Below are 17,293 nucleotides of genomic sequence, written 5' to 3' on the forward strand. Positions count from 1 at the left end.
TCCATAGCTTTCAACAATGGCAACCTTTCTGCCTCTCTGCTTTGTTTATCTGCAAGTGCCACCTTTTGCCACTCTTGCAATTTTCTAGATCAGCTCCATTCTTCATTTTTCTATGGAGCTGTTGGAACCAGTTGTGACATTCAATAAGTTGATAATTTCACACAGGTCTTCTCTATGTGACTGAGATCTGTCATTTACCTCACACAATGGAAGGAGAAAAACGTTTGCACAAGGAGTTCTGTACATGTAGCTGTGCACTGAGTAATTCTGCTAGAATCCCATAGCTGGAAATGTTTCTTCTTGTTTCTGTAAGGCCTGTGGCCCCGCAACATGTTTCCTTACAAAAAGATGAATTTGGTGGCTTAAAAGCATGGCTGGCCCTAATGTGATACAGAATTGAGGTTGCCGCCTCAGTCAACAGATTCTCAACAGCACTAAATGGTAGCTTTATTGTCAGTTATATTCTTCTTTTAGGGGGTGAGTTGGAAAAGTGATCTTGTGTATTGTGCTATTACCCTCTGTCCTGTAGAAAGTAATGCACACTGATTTTGAGTGAGTTGCCCTAACGGAAAAGGTGTGAAACAACTGAGATTACTTCAGTCGTATCAGTTATCAACACAGCATAAGAATTTACATGCATTTATGTTATATACACTGGGACGCGGGTGGCGCTGTGGATAAAAGCCTCAGCGCCTAGGGCTTGCCGATCGAAAGGTCGGCGGTTCGAATCCCCGCTGCGGGGTGCGCTCCCGTTGCTCGGTCCCAGCGCCTGCCAACCTAGCAGTTCGAAAGCACCCCTGGGTGCAAGCAGATAAATAGGGACTGCTCTGGCGGGAAGGTAAACGGCGTTTCCGTGTGCTGTGCTGGCTTGCCAGATGCAGCTTTGTCACGCTGGCCACGTGACCCGGAAGTGTCTCCGGACAGCGCTGGCCCCTGGCCTCTTAAGTGAGATGGGCGCACAACCCTAGAGTCTGTCAAGACTGGCCCGTACGGGCAGGGGTACAAAAAAATAATAATGTTATATACACTGCCCTGAGATGGTTTATATCTTTAAAGATAGCATGAAAACATTTTTAAATAAATACTGCTTATGTGGAAGTGAGGTGCCACTCAGGTCCACAAGGGTCTTAGTCTAGTCTTGCTGTAAACCACTGGCATGTAGCATTTCAGCATTTCCTACAAAACCGCAATGGGAACCATCTTTCTTAGGATTCAGACCACTTCTAGACTGTTGCTGTTTTGCTGGTGAGATTCAGTCTGCTCACGTCAAAGTGTGATTGGCACTCTGGCACAACAAACATGCTTTTTTTTTTTTTTTTTTTTAAAGGCCTTTGTGACAAGGAAAGCACTGGGGGGAAATGCAGTGGAAAGTGTGGGGTAACAGTTGCATTATGCAACATCATATACAGGGCCAGATTTAGGTTTGATGAGGCCCTAAGTTACCGAAGGTAATGGGGCACTTTATACGTCCAGCTGTCCTTTGTAAACAACAAATTGTCGCTGTTTTTTGTGTTAAATATATACTACCCAATAGGTATCTAAAGACATTTGCACATGTTGCCCTGCAACCAGTCCATGCAGAATGTAGGCACCCTATACAGTGGTACCTCTGGTTACGTACTTAATTCGTTCCGGAGGTCTGTTCTTCACCTGAAACTGTTCTTAACCTGAAGCACCACTTTAGCTAATGGGGCCTCCCGCTGCTGCTGCGCCGCCGGAGCACGATTTCTGTTCTCATCCTGAGGTAAAGTTCTTAACCCGAGGTAATATTTCTGGGTTAGCGGAGTCTGTAACCTGAAGCATATGTAACCTGAAGAGTATGTAACCCGAGGTACCACTGTATATAGAAATGAGCAAACCAGTGATATTTCAAGGAGCAGGCTAGCAGGCGGGGGCCATTACTTACATCATAGGAGCCTACACAACACAAAACACTGTTGCTGTATGTATGTTTTATTTTATTTGTTTTCCCCCCTTATATTTTGGAAATGTACATCCAGGGTTTTTTTTTCCTTTTAAATTTTTTGGGGGCCCCCAAGAGAGTGGGACCCTAAGCTATAGCTTGTTTAGCTTATACGTAAATTCGGCACTGATAATATAACCTCCACACAAGCAAATCATAATAAAAGCTCAATAAAGAGCAGGGGTTGTGTAACCTTCACACAAACTTGTGAAAACAAATCAGAGTGAACGCTCAATGAACAGGTTGCCTGGAGGAGACCTCACAATTATTATTTTTCTATATCTGAACTAAAAACTTCCAATGTTGAAGAGAGACTGGGGGTGAAAATAGGCAAAACTTTTGAGCCTTACTTTTTGTGCCTCTTCAGTGCTCAGTGTCCTGTGGGAGAGGAGTTCAGCAGAGAAGCGTTGTCTGCCACCTTGGTACTCACAAAACAGCTAGCGACACCGAATGCAGTCAGGCCAGCAGGCCAGCTTCTGAACAAGAATGCCAAATGGCGGGATGTGCCTCTTACAGCTGGAAAACAGAGGATTGGCAAGATGTAAGTAGACTATTTATTTATTTATTTATTTATTTGTTATTCATTACGCTTTGACTTTAATATTTATATATTATTAAGGTGATTTCAGCTAAAAGAAAGAGTGATACAGAAAAAAAAGAAGGAAATTGAAAAGGAGAAAAACAACAACAAAGATACATATAAAAGTGAAAATATGGGGAGGGGGCAATATGCTATATTCTCATATAAAGGTAAAGGGACCCCTGACCGTTAGGTCCAGTCGTGGCCAACTCTGGGGTTGTGGCACTCATCTCGCTTTATTGGCTGAGGGAGCCGGCGAACAGCTTCCGGGTCATGTGGCCAGCATGACTGAGCCGCTTTTGGCAAACCAGAGCAGCGCACGGAAACGCCATTTACCTTCCCGCCAGAGCGGTACCTATTTATCTACTTGCACTTTGATGTGCTTTCAAACTGCTAGGTTGGCAGGAGCTGGGACTGAACAACAGGAGCTCACCCCGTCGCGGGGATTCGAACCGCCGACCTTCTGATCGGCAAGACCTAGGTTCTGTGGTTTAGAACACAGCGCCACCCGCGTCCTGGATATTCCCATATATTCTTGTATAAATTGGTACAGTATAGTGTTATTGCCCTAGTGTTTATGTAAATGCTAATAGCCTACTACGTTTTCCGTTGTGCCATTGATAACTTCCATAAAAATATTCTCCTCTGAAAGATTTAACTTTTTCTGCCTAGTCATAGTTACACAGTCCAGCACATTCTCCCCAAACTTGTTAAGTAAAGAACACTGTACAAACATGTGTTTCAGAGAGGCATTGTCCTTACCACATCTCCAACACTGAGCTACCTTAGCTAACCCTTTTTTATACTACTGTACTTGAGTCCAATAAACTCTAAATATTGTTTTCTGTTGTATTAATCTTAATTTAAAATCTAATGACACCTTAGGTATTGAAGCTAATACATTTTCCCACTGGCTGGGAAATAATGTAAGGTCCAATTCTTTATTCCAATCATCTCTTACAGTCTGCATATTGAACTTGTGTGTTGTTAATAGATACCTATAAAAAGTAATTGCTGGCTTTTTATTTTTGAATGAGTTGTCCAATTGCTCCAAAATCTCAGGTATCTCGGAAGCTGAAAGGGCTGACGTCCGAAACACACTTGTTAGAAGATGTTGTAATTGAAGATATTTCCATTGGGCTGTGTCTGATAGGTGATATTTTTGTCTTAAAACAGCAAAAGTATAAAATTCATCTTCCCTATCTATATCAGTTGGTCCAGTGTCAATACACCTGCTTCCATCCAGTTTTCCCATATCACCATCTATTTTTGCAATTCATGGTGTGCAGTTTCCCCACAGAGTAATTTAGCATGTAAAAATGGATCAAATTTGTTTTTATTAGCCAATATGTTCCATATTCTTCTAAGTGATTTAATTGTTTCCAGATGTAAGTAGACTGTAATGTGGTGGGACTATGCTGACACTGAATCAGAGCAAAGGTGTTCCTGATACTCTTTGCAATCACATTTCTCTTTATGGGGAGTTAGACAGCAGTTAAAAACACACTGTCACCATGCTTCGTGTATCAGGTCATTGCAAAGGTTGAATCCTTGAGTGGGAGGGGGGACACTGAGATCCCCAAAGAACAAGTGGGGTACAAAAAGACACAAATAAGTAGCACTGAACAAATTAGCCATCAACTATATGTATAATAAGTGATGCGGGTGGTGTTGTGGGTTAAACTACAGAGCCTAGGACTTGCCGTTCAGAAGGTCAGCGGTTTGAATTCCCGTGACGGGGTGAGCTCCCATTGCTCGGTCCCTGCTCCTGCCCACCTAGCAGTTCGAAAGCACGTCAAAGTGCAAGTAGATAAATAGGTACCACTCCGGCGGGAAGGTAAACGGTGTTTCCGTGCGCTGCTCTGGTTCGCCAGAAGTGGCTTAGTCCTGCTGGCCACATGACCCGGAAGCTGTACGCCGGCTCCCTCGGCCAATAAAGCAAGATGAGCGCCGCAACCCCAGAGTCGGTCATGACTGGACCTAATGGTCAGGGGTCCCTTTACCTTTACCTATAGGTATAATAAGATCTCCCTCCGAGTTCCCGCACCAGTGTGGTGGCTTTCTCCGTTCTCTAGAAACCTTGTTTATGCTTTCTACATGACCAAGTCTGGAGATACGCTATGGAAAATGAGCCCATGCTTTGCAAAATGCCCCCTTTTCAATGCTTACCTGTGTTCAGTGCTACAGCACGAGCCAGTAGGAACACATGTGGCAGATTTATTACAGAAGCACTGACACACACCTGTTGGACCTAGCATGCAGTAAGAAAGTTTATCGGTTCTGCTATGCTAGCTAAATCCTGCATTAGCGCTTTTCATTTGGCAAGCAGGCATAGAGTAGACGTGCTGCTGTGGGCAAGAGTCGGCTCGATCATCGGAATGTTAGTTCAGGCAAACGCTAAGCATTAAGTTCTTAAGGAAACACCAGGACATGTTCACAAACCTATTAATGCTGGTGACTTGGTTTGTTAATTAAAGCAGGAAGCTTAATTTTCAGAAGGTAAAAGGCAGAGCTTTTTAAATGAGAAGCGTTTGATCTACCCCACATAAGAAGTGGACGGCATAAGCAGATTTAATTACCACTATGCATGGCAAATGATTACCAGGGTTGTTGTTCTTTTCATCAATATAATCTACTGAGCTGATACAGGATAATTGAAGAAAGCAAGTTTGTTCTATTAAAAAAACGCGCCTCTTTAAATAATTTTAAATGTAAGATCACCTTCCTTTGAATACAATTACTTTTTTAATTTTGCTATTCTAGAAACAGATTTCAATACTGTCCCCATTGGTAGTGAATAGCTATTGTAATGCCAGATATTTTGGTCCACACCTCCCATCGGCACTGGCCAGGGGCCACACTGGCTGGAGCTGATAGGAATTGTAATCTAAAACATCTGGAGAACAACGTATTAGGAAAAGGCAATAGTGTATATATTTCCGATATATGCTAAACCTAGGATACATCTGGATGTGTCTGGGCAGAATCTAGAAATGGTCATTCTCTTTGAGTGTGTCTCACACTGGCGACTGGAGGCATGGTTCTGGGCAGTCAACCAGCTCTAGAAATGACTACTTAGATCCCCAAATCGTTCATGTCAGGCTGGCCCTTTTGAATCCAATGGCTACATTCACACAACAATTTTTTCTGTTTCCCCAAGTTTCCCTAATTTTCTGCATTATTGTTCAGCTTTCAAATGACATAAAAGCCACTTACAGAAATACATCAGAATGTGGCACAAATTTAGTGCTTATTTCCCTTTTACTTGGTCCAGAAAGACACCTGTTTGCAAAAAACAAAAAAAACAAAAAAACCCCACATAAATGAGCACTAAATATGTTCTGTTTACTCCACTATACTTTCAAAAGCGGTTTTTGTGTGGTATGAAAGCTCAGATATAATGGGGGAAATGGAATAAGCTGCTGTGTGAATGCAACCTTGGTCTAGTCACTTGTGTCTGAGCATATCCTGATGTATCCAAGTGCTTGGAATTCACCTGGAGAATTCACCTGTAGCTCATCTTTTGCAAACAGGGTCAGGCATCTTTCTATGTGAATACGCACCATCTAGTACAAAACAGTGATGTACCAGCACATGTGCTGACACATGTGGTTATAAATGAATCTAAAAACAAATGTCTGCCTTAAAAATTTTGTTGTGGTGCTTTTAAAAATGTTTCTCCAGAGCCTTCTAAAAATGGATCTGATTATGGAAAAGGTTATAAGGTGGAGAATAACTTGTCGTTATTCAGAAGCAATGAGAAGGAATGTACCAGAAAGTTCTGGGTGTCTGTGGCTTCATAGCAGCCGGCATTTGTTAACCTTGCCCTACACAGTCAAGATTTCACAGCAGATTAGTAAAAGAAAGCAAAAGCAAAAAGAAACTTTTGCTAGATTGTATAAATAGAGAACTCTCCTTGTTGCCCCTCTCTTGTCTTCCCATTCCTTCGTTTCGTAAACATTTTCTAGACAGGTAGATCAGATGCTTGTGGGATTATGAGGCATATATGAGAAAAGGAAAGCAAGAAACAGAATATTTTTTTTAAAAAAAATTAAAATCAAACAGCCTGAAAAGAAGAAGAAACAGTGTGTGAGAGAAGGTACATTGTGGGTGTATAGTAGTATTTGTTTCAAAGGGTGTGTAGCTCTTAACAGATTAAAAGTATACATTTGTAATACATACTTTAGTTATGCAAACACAGAATAAAGTTGTAAGTGAGTCTGAAGGATTGTTTGCCTAACACACAAATATATATACAGTATATTGTGTGTGTAAAATGTTAGCACCATGAGGGCACTTTTGCAGTAACTGGTAACTGGGATGGTCTGCTCAGGTTGTTGAATTCCCACGTTCGGTATATCTTTCCTTCTAGCACATTCACAGTTGCATAAAACATTTCTTCCTCGCCCTTTACTTGGGAGAGAAAGGAAGAATAAAAAGCAATTCCCAGTTCTTCAGATTCTGAAGGAACAAACTTTCCTCAGAGAGCAGAGAGAATGTTCAAGGTGAAGTCAACAACTCTCTCCTTCAGATTTGCTTGTCCTCGAATTCCCACAATATGTTGCATTAACAGCATACATGGCAGAGTTTCTTACCCTCAGCTAACTCCCACATCAATTGTGGGCCCCGGGGGTGGTTTTTATATATAGAAAAGATACACATTCTGACATTCTGCTGCTGTCTTAAGGTCCAGAGATACTCCAATCCTGTGCAGTGACAAGTGAGGATCAATAGAAGCTGCAAGGAAACACTTACTTCAAGTGGTGTAAAATTTTTGTGGCTTGAGCTTCACTACAATGGCTCACAGCCTAGTTCTTTCTGTAAGCAAGAAACAAAGGAGGACTCAGCCTTGAACTGTTGTCTCCTGCAGAACTGCTTGTAAAAAGATGGTGTGGAAGATTGTAGGAAGCACAGTGTGAACAGAACACATTGAAACAGATCCAGGTAGCACATTTAAAGATCACCAAATAGCATGCACTGGCAGAACTTACCCAAATCGGAGTAACTTTGTTCCCAAAGCAACTGCTCCTTTCTCTCCCCAGTCCCTCACTCTCTTCTTTCTTTCTCCCTCTGTCTGTTTCTCGCAAATTTTGTTACAACTTCTACACAACTGGAAAGCATTAGGGACCCCTCCCCCACTCACACTGCCGGCCCTTTTTGTGGGAGGTGAATGTTTGATGGGTCACGCTGGTTTTCTAACGCTTTCCAGGCTCCCCGTGTGCTGGTTTTGTGTGAGCGTGTGTGAGCGTGTGTGTGTGTGTCTGTGCTCCGTAAATCTCTACCATGTGACAGAACAGACTTCAAGGAATGCTTAAAAAACAACAACCCACCAACCTTTAAATCCCTGACATCTTCCTCATAAGAAATCATGAATGACAGTCCAGATCTTGCACCCATTAAACACTTGGTCCTTCGGATATCTTTTTTCCAGCAGTCCTACACCACTTCCAACCCGCAACCCCCTCTTTTTCAAACTGATAAACTGCCAAAAAAGGCACCTTGTCTGCCATAGAACTAGTTTTCATGTTATTTATTGAGGGATGAGGTGCAGGCTGAATTAAGCCATCTGGTAGTAAATCCAGACTGACACGAAAAGCCTGTTGGAAACAAGGTTACAACCTCATTAAGGCCTCTATTTGAACCTCTGTCCCTGACTGGTTCAATTTTCCGCGGTCCTGTTTACAATTCTCATTGAGTTCCAGTAAGCTTATTCTACTGTTATTTAATTGTTTGCAATGACGTTCTACGTGGAGCAGCCCTTGAAGATGGTCTGAAACCTTCAGCTGGGGTAAAATGTGTAACCTGGTGGCAAACAGGGACTTCCTATAGGGACATCTTGCCAGTGCTGAAAAAGTTGAGCTGGCTGTCAGGTTGTCTTTGGGCCTAATTCAAAGTGCAAATTCTGGCCTTTGCCCACCTAGGGCCTAGTCCTTACTACCTTAAAGTTGTGCTGTGGAGCCATTTGCCCTGCCTAAATTCTCTTAGCAACCTTGAGGTATGTATGAAACCGGCTGGCTCATCGGTAGCATTCAGATGGAATGCAATTCACTGTCGCTTTTTCCAGTGCAGGCTATGGGTCTTGTTCTTCCTTCGTTGTCTGTATTTTTCATTTGCTGTGCTTTATGATTATATTTGCTTTGTTTCATTGCATTTTAAATTGTGGGGTATTTTTTTCCAACGTCAAAAACATACCTCGAAGGCTGAACGATGGGTTACACATTTCGATTAATTAAATAAACGAATGAAGTTATGGCATACCATGAAACGCAAACCCATTTTCTTCCCCACTGCTTGCTTAGAAGGATCTTGTCAAGTAAGAAACACACCATATATCACATGCAGTGCTTATATATCCTAGGGCCTCTTCCACCTCCTTGGTCCGCAGAACTTTATTTTGTATCTGCCACCATGGTTCTAATATATCTACCTAAACATGACAGCTATAGAGGCTGGCAGAAGGAGGAGTGACACTGGACCATGTGTTGGTGTGAATCATATAGTAGACTTACCAGCATATTCCTATTAATTGGGTAATTGTATGCTTCAAATTGGGACACGGGTGGCGCTGTGGGTTAAACCACAGAGCCTAGGACTTGCCGATCAGAAGGTTGGCGGTTTGAATCCCCGCGACGGAGTGAGCTCCCGTTGCTTGGTCCCTGCTCCTGCCCACCTAGCAGTTCGAAAGCACGTCAAAGTGCAAGTAGATAAATAGGGACCGCTCCAGCAGGAAGGTAAACGGTGTTTCCATGCGCTGCTCTGGTTCACCAGAAACGGCTTAGTCATGCTGGCCGCATGACCCGGAAGCTGTATGCCGGCTCCCTCAGCCAATAAAGCGAGATGAGGGCCGCAACCCCAGAGTCGTCCGCGACTGGACCTAATGGTCAGGGGTTCCTTTACCCTTTATGCTTCGAATTAGGCCTCTCTCCTTTTGGCTGTCCCTCAGATAAGTTCCACTCCAAGCCCCAGTCATGGGGCATGTGGTGGTGCAAGGTCGAGCCATTGTCATGAGGGCGGCTTCCCAGTTCCACCCCATGGCATGCGCCGCTAGTGTTCGGAGCCTCCGTCCTCGATCCAGCACAGAAGGAGGGAAGTGGGAAGCAGCTGAAGCTTTTTCAAAACTTCAAAAAGCAAGAGAGGACATCTCCCTCAACAGCCAACACCAGTCCTGCCGTCCACCATATTTCTCCCTCGCTGCATCAGTTCTGCCACACGGTCACCAACCTCTCTTTCTGATCTCTTCTTTCAACAGTGTAGCAAAACATGTGGCGAAGGCTCCAGATATCGCAAGGTGACCTGTGTGGATCAAGATATGCAAAAGGCCGACAGCCTTCACTGCGATTCAAGCAAGAGGCCGCCTGATATTGAGGCCTGCAACCTGGCACCGTGCGAATACATTTGGATTACAGGGGACTGGTCAGAGGTAAGTCTGCAGGAAGGCAAAAAGAGGGAGCCTCTGCTTTTGTGCTCTGGTCAATTGCATCCACCCAGAATGCCAAGAATAATATATGCAAATCATATATTATAATACTCCTTGATTTTCTCCAAGAGCTGATGAGTGGTGTTCTGCAAAATAGCACTTTACGTTGGTTGATTTGTTTGCCAAAAAGTGGGTCAGGATATGGAATGATAGCAGGAGAGGTTACTATTCAGTCCCTATATTTTATACCCAGCAGAGGTGCCCACTGTTGGTCCTGTTGTTGAGGAAAGAAAAAGAAAATTAGGCTGGGAGGGAGAAGGCTAAGGAATTACCTGACAACTTTGAAAATTACAATTCCTTCTCGTAAATACAAAGATCAGATTTCTACTTCTTGAGCAAATCTGGGCTGGCAGTTCTGCCCCCACAACGCTGAGCACACCTGTCAAGAGAAATCAGCTGCTTCCCATGTATGCCCGAGCTCAGCACAGAAGGAAACAGACGGATCCTGGCCTGTTCCTTCTGCATCATATGAAGAAGCATTTTGCACCGGGGGAAAGCCCCATCGAGAAATGGCAGTGCTATTGCTCACCTAGCAGAAAAGGGAATTTGTTTAGAGCAGAATGGAGTTGAAGCATGAAAAGAAAATGCATGTGGATGTCTGGTGCAAGAAGGAGCTAAGAGATTCAGCTGACCCCCCATTATACATTTCTTTGGGCTCACCTATATCCCAAAGCTAGATTATTGAGGGAGGTGATGGTTCTTGGTACGTTCCTTAAATGGGTAGAAGAGAGACCTGGCTATATTTCTGTACTACTAATCTAAATGGTGCTGCCATAATAAATTAATAAATTATCCAGAGCAGGTGGATTTTGCATAATATTCCCTAATTACTCTACAGTTTCAGATTCTGGGTGGGCAGGGAATGGAGTGATAAAAGAGACACAGGAGTTGGTAAAGAGTAAGGGAAAGGGATTGGGTAGTCAACAGAGATTGTGCCTTTGCCACTGGAGGTGCCTCCATTTTGTTTTCCGGCCCTTTACCAGAAATGGTGCTGTTCCCAAATGGCCTCAAAGCAAATTTCCATAGCATATTCTTTCTTTAAATTGCCATAGTTCCAGTCCTGCATACATAGTCATGCTTCAGTTAGGTTCATGAGGCCTTGCCATCTATATATGAAACTCTTCTTCAAAGATAAGATTCAAGCTCTTCTTAGGCACTGATGCTGAAGGAGGGGTGTGTATAAAGGCAAAGAACTTCTATTCTTTTTTTTAGCATTGCAGGCAAATCTTCATCTGCTTCTTTTGCAACCACCTTGTTTTACTTTGGTTTGACATCCCGTGGAAACATTTCCTGTGTAGAATTGTTTGCAGATTACAGTGTGTGGCCCATAGACTCCCTGATATTACGCTACAGGGAAACCACAGGATATTCGATCCAGCAGTAACTTGTAATATATTCTTCACCACGGGAGTGTGGGGAAATGCACTCTCTTCAATGGCAGCACATAATAGCTTATTCCCCCCATACCATGTAAAAACAATGTGATTGCGTGTGCATTGGTAGACAACAGCAAATTATACCAAAATTCTGATAAAAAAGTCTTCTGCAGAATCTCTGTATTAATTTGTTTTAAGTCTTTATGTGCGTGCTGCAATGATCGTCTGCATGGGAATTCCCCACATTTGTTCATATTTTGATGGAATAGTTCCCTTAAAGTGGGTTTTGCTAAGCTGTGCTCATGTGGGGAGCAAACCGAAGGAGGAATGTGGTGACAGAGACCACACATGGAAATGTAATCCTACTTATTGCAAACCACTCACTGAAACATTCTGCTAACAATCTTCCACACCAGCAGTGTTATTTTTACCTAATAATATATATATATATTGCAGTAAGAGGAAATCCAGACTAAACGTTTGAAAAGGCCTGGCATTTAGATGACAATAATGTCATTTGGGCAGTGTAGGGAGGAAATTGCATGTGGGAGCAGCTTTACTCCTTTTCATCTCTTTGGCACACTCTGAATTTTCAGACTGTGTCGCAGAGACAGAATACTAGCAATCCTGTCTGGGGATAAGAAGGGAATAGCAAATTTGGTGGCCAACTTCCTTGGGAATAGAGGACAATCTTTTTCCGATCCTTTACTATCTCATTTTTGGTGCCTGCTCCAAAAGGGGGAAGGAGGATATATATCACATAAAGTGGAGGTGCTGACTAGGGTATAAGGTAGTGGCCTTAAATATCAGAGGTAGGAGTGGTTAAGGGCAGGAAGGGAATAATGGGAAACACCAGATCCCACCAGTGCTTGGTGGGCTTTGGCTGGTAAGTTTTACCATGGGGTGGTAATAATAATAATAATAATAATAATAATAATAATAATAATAATAATAATAAATTTATCTATACCCCACCCAGCTGGGTTTCCCCAGCCACTCTGGGCGGCTTCCAACAGAATATTAAAATACAATAGTCTATTAAACATTAAAAGCTTCCCTAAACCTGGCTGTCTTCAGATGTCTTCTAAAAGTCTCTGTTGTTCTCTTTGACATCTGGTGGGAGGGCGTTCCACAGGGCGGGTGCCACTACCGAGAAGGCCCTCTGCCTGGTTCCCTGTAACTTGGCTTCTCACAGCGAGGGAACCACCAGAAGGCCCTCGGCACTGGACCGGGCAGAACAATGGGGGTTGGAGACGCTCCTTCAGGTATACTGGACCAAGGCCGTTTAGGGCTTTAAAGACTAAGTCATTTATTCTTTTGTCAAAAGCTTACTTTGAGCGTCCCTAATGTTACCAAAACAAATTGATTTTCTTTCTTCCCATAGTGCTCCGTGACATGTGGCAAAGGCTACAGGCAAAGGCTGGTTTCCTGCAGTGAAATTTACACAGGGAAGGATCATTATGAGTATGGTTATCAGAACACAGTCAACTGTCCAGGAACACAACCACCAAACGTGCAGTCATGCTATCTAGGCGAGTGCCCAGTTTTGGCATCATGGAGAGTTGGAAATTGGGGAAGTGTATGTTTCTAATCTTACTCCTTCTTTATTATTTGTTGTTTAATATTAATGTGTAGCCCACTCTGCTCTAAGAACAGGAAAATATAGGGGGTGGGGAATATTATCTGTCTTAAAGGAAAGGTACCTTGACGAACCAATAGGAAATGATGTTTGGGGGAAATCACATTAATCTGCCACAGTCTTTCACATCTGAATTTACTCATTTTTCCCTGACTTGGAAGGAGGGGTGGGGAAAATCCATGATTTTTAATCCCCTGCTCAGCCTGCATTGATTGGGTGGCTTAACAAAATTGCAAATTTTGCTGATGAGCTGTAAGTTGAACAACCAGTTGCTATGAACAGGAAGTAGCAGCCAACGCACAGAATATGCTCTGGGTTTGAGTGTAGCTACAGGGAGATTCTCCTTCCATCACATAGGTGTTCTCTCTTTGCCAATAATCCCCGTCCTCAAGGAGAACCAGTGCGATCCTGTGGCAGCTATGGGGCTAAATCAGGCACGATCCCCCCCCCCCCACTCCATCAAGATGGACTGCAAGCTCCTCCATCTGATAGGTGGGCAGGACTGCTCACCTGTAAAACACCTGGCAACACCATGATGATCCATCATTTAGTTCAGTGGTGGGAAACCCATTTTTCTGATATGGGCTGATTCGAGCTGATAGTTGAATGGAAACTGGCTACACTCCAACAGCCCTTGAAGTCACTCCTGAGCAGCACTTGAAATTAGGCAGTGCTGACTTCAAGCCTCACTTTTAGCAGGGATTGGCTTCACTCATTTGCTCTGATTGTCTTGCATTTGGTGCCAAATTTATAAGCAACAAGTCCAAAGCTTTTTTTTTAAGGCCCCCACTTGTTCCTTCGCATTCAGGTCCCACACTTGATGTATGTGGCTGGGCATGGCTTGGATAAAACAGCCTCACAGGCCAAATGAGGCCCATTGGCTGGACTAAATGAAGAGAGGAGTCTCAGGGCACCATTAAATGGACTACTGTAAATCAAAATGTTCTCAGACCCAAATGCATTGTTATGTGGTCCTAGTGTGTCTCAGAACTATTTTGCTACTGGGAACTCCACTTACAGGATCACATACAAATCTTTCCTTTTAACACAAACCCTTCGCAATCAGAGAGCTTCTGGCATTTGTTTGGAGTTCAGACTGATCTAATCTGATTGTGACCAACCGTTTGTACGCTTGGATACAAAAATAAAATCCAGCCCATATGACTTTAGACAGAAGCGTTTCCAGCAGAGTGAGTGAGTTTCATATTTCTAAGATAGATGTTCACCTGGCTTCAGAAATTGCATTGTGCATGGCCTTTTATTGCACATTTTTGCTGATGGCCAGGGGGAGGAGGGGAGTTAATCCATTGTACTGAACAAGTGGAATAGTGGACCGTACTTCTTTCCTTGCAGTGATTATTATTGCCTTAAGATGCGGGAATTGTGGGCTTCAAAATAAAGTATATTTCCACTAGAGCAAAATAGCATTGCCAGACCTCTGGTCTCTTTGCACCCATAACCTGGGAATCAGAATGGAGGCTGCTTGAGGACTTACCTACTTTCGGGTGTTTTCAGCAGTTGAACTGAACTTACTTCCTTTGCTTTCCAGTGTTCGGTGAGTTGTGGAAATGGAGTAATGCACCGGTCAGTTCAGTGCCTTACAAACAATGACCAAGTGAGCCCCTTGTGTCTTGACGAACTGAAACCTGAAGAAAGGAGGACATGCCACAATATTCATGACTGTAAGGGCCTTTTGCAAATTGTTTTTTTTTTTTAAGAACCTGAACTTTCCCTTTAATGCTATAACCATCCCTAGCACCAGTCAAGCGCCTATAGTTCTGTATTCCTGTCCCCACTGAATTGATGTCATGAAGCTTTACACAGGTGGGTAGCCATATGCCCCCATTAGATGCCACTGCTGGATTTTGTGTGTGTGTGTGTGTGTGTGTGTGTGTGTGTGTGTGTGTGTGTGTGTGTCATTCTGTTTTTCAGTTAGGGGAGTTGTCATTGGCTGGCAATAGGAGCACATAGCCTTCCAATAACTAAACACCACATTTTTAAAATTACCAGGCCACTGCTGAAAGGAAATGGGACCAGTATTACTGGTGTTTGTCTCATAGATAGATAGATAGATAGATAGATAGATAGATAGATAGATAGATACAGATTAGGACTGCCTATGTTCAGATTTTTCCGGACATTACCAGGGGGGATTTCTGTCCTGGATCTTAGGCAAGTCAATCGAAAAATCAGCTGTTTAGAGCTTGCATTCTGAAATTTTGTATTATTATTATTTACTGATAATTCATTAATTTAGGTGAATTACCAACAAGCTGCAAAGAAGTAAAAAGGCTCAAAGTCACCACTGAAGATGGAGAATATTACCTTCAAGTTAAAGGAAAGCTCCTAAAGGTATGGCTCAGCCACTTCTGCATCGTTTCTGTGTGTACATTTCATTGAATTTCCAGGGCTGCATGAGTTCTCAGAGATCAGATGACTTTGGAGAATGCCTGTCCATGGTACATTTCTAGAAGAACTAAAACTTGGTTGCTTATAGTGTTATAATCCCTCCTTTGGAAATATTGCATTCCACATTTAGCCTCATGGTCAATAGAACTCCCTGGTTCACCCAGCACATTCAACCCCTTGATTTTAAGGGGGGGGGGGAGTACACAATCCTTTTGTGTCCATGTGAGTGTGTTTGCATGTGTTATTAATCCTTTGAATTTTAATTATGTGCATGCGTGTTGAGGCCAGTTTGCGTTTTGCAATATATATATAGGTATATAGATATAGATATATAGAAATATAGATATAGATATATGAAAAACTAATAATTCATTTCAGTTCTCTTGTGACTTCTACCTGTGTGTTTTCCATCCTTTGATTTCCTCGCCATTCATTTAACACCTAGCATTAGATGTTTGATTAAACTGAAGGCCTGTTTCTCTCAGATTTATTGTACTGGCATGGAATCTGACAGACCAAAAGAATATGTGACTCTGGCAAATGGCGAAGCGGAGAACTTCTCAGAAGTATACAGCTACAGGTAAGAGCATCAAGGCACTCTGCATTTGGCAATGCTTTGTTTTCTCTTCCTGGTGTTATGTTTCTTGTCATGAGTAGAAAAGGGCTTTTCTTTTGATTCAGATTACATAACCCGACCGAATGTCCATATAATGGAAGCAGAAGAGAAGACTGCCAGTGCAGGAAAGATTACACAGCAGCTGGGTTTTCTGCCTTCAGCAAAGTTAGGCTGGACCTGAACGCTATGCAAATAATAAGTGAGTAACAATAGGGCTTTACCCTCAAAATGCTCTGTGGTGTGTGTGTGTGTGTGTGTGTGTGTGTATGCACGTGTGCACAATTTTCAATTTAAAGCTAGGGTAAGGTCCTTACAATACCTGGGTTAACATTTTATACTACAGCACTTTGTACTTGAATGGTCGTGTAGTTTAAAACCACCAAAAAATGGATTTCTCTTCAGTTCACTTGAAGCAAGAAAGAACAACTCTTCCTTTTAGTCTGAATTTGTTCACTTTGTTGCACATTCAGGTTGTTTCCTTCTCCCCCTCCTCCTGAACTCAGAAGCAGAATTTAAATCATAAATGTTTGCCCTGCAAGTTATGGTTTATATATGAATCCCCTGCCTTTTCTCCAGTGGCATGATAGACCCTCAGGATAAAAGGTCTATAGTCTCCCCAGAGCTCCCTTCAGATTTGAGTCCCTCTTGAAATAATAGAAATTCCACTGAAGCAGTGTGGTAGCTTATTTTTTTATTTCTACCACAGTTGGAACTGGACACAATTCCTACTGATTGAAGTGGAATTTGAGCCAGGCCAAAGGAAATTAGATTCTTTACACATGGTAGGACCCTATCCAAAGCCTGTTCATGCCATGGGAGCGTCTCCACCCCCATCGTTCTGCCCGGACGCTGAGGTCCAGCGCCGAGGGCCTTCTGGCGGTTCCCTCATTGCGAGAAGTAAAGCTACAGGGAACCAGGCAGAGGGCCTTCTCGGTAGTGGCGCCCACCCTGTGGAACGCCCTCCCATCAGATGTCAAAGCGATAAACAACTACCTGGCATTCAGAAGACATCTTAAGGCAGCCCTGTTCAGGGAAGTTTTTGATGTGTGATATTTTAGTGTATTTTTGGTTTCTGTGGAAGCCGCCCAGAGTGGCTGGGGAAACCCAGTCAGATGGGCGGGGTACAAATAATAAATTATTATTATTATTATTATTCCCAGAAGAACTCAAGAAGCATTTCTGAATTCAAGTCCTCTGCTTTACGCCCAGAACAATCCTAAGGTGTCAAACGTG

General features: G+C 43.0%; 1 protein-coding gene and 1 long non-coding RNA gene across 9 annotated transcripts in view; one reads left to right on the forward strand and one right to left on the reverse strand.

The window, feature by feature from the left end:
- LOC114591868 (uncharacterized) overlaps nt 1-7,766 on the reverse strand; it is a 31,097-nt gene extending 23,331 nt beyond the window's left edge. For both annotated transcript variants that reach the window (XR_003705386.2, XR_003705385.2), the window contains exons 1-2: nt 7,535-7,766; nt 2,314-2,479 (exon numbers count right to left, since the gene is read on the reverse strand). This is a non-coding gene — a long non-coding RNA (uncharacterized LOC114591868). The remainder of the gene's footprint in view (nt 1-2,313; nt 2,480-7,534) is intronic.
- The window catches only part of ADAMTS9 (ADAM metallopeptidase with thrombospondin type 1 motif 9), a 136,751-nt gene that overhangs the window by 108,080 nt on the left and 11,378 nt on the right, over nt 1-17,293 (forward strand). For 4 of the 7 annotated variants that reach the window (XM_028719490.2, XM_028719491.2, XM_028719487.2 and 1 more), the window contains 7 exons: nt 2,331-2,504; nt 9,793-9,963; nt 12,781-12,975; nt 14,585-14,717; nt 15,293-15,387; nt 15,930-16,024; nt 16,126-16,259. In XM_028719490.2, coding sequence (XP_028575323.2) covers nt 2,331-2,504; nt 9,793-9,963; nt 12,781-12,975; nt 14,585-14,717; nt 15,293-15,387; nt 15,930-16,024; nt 16,126-16,259 — 997 coding nt within the window. Of the gene's footprint in view, nt 1-2,330; nt 2,505-9,792; nt 9,964-12,780; nt 12,976-14,584; nt 14,718-15,292; nt 15,388-15,929; nt 16,025-16,101; nt 16,260-17,293 lie in introns of those variants that run through there. The other 3 variants (XM_077925063.1, XM_077925064.1, XR_003705384.2) reach the window with 3 other exon arrangements.

Source organism: Podarcis muralis, chromosome 2 (assembly GCF_964188315.1).
Source record: "Podarcis muralis chromosome 2, rPodMur119.hap1.1, whole genome shotgun sequence".
Taxonomy (NCBI): domain Eukaryota; kingdom Metazoa; phylum Chordata; class Lepidosauria; order Squamata; family Lacertidae; genus Podarcis; species Podarcis muralis.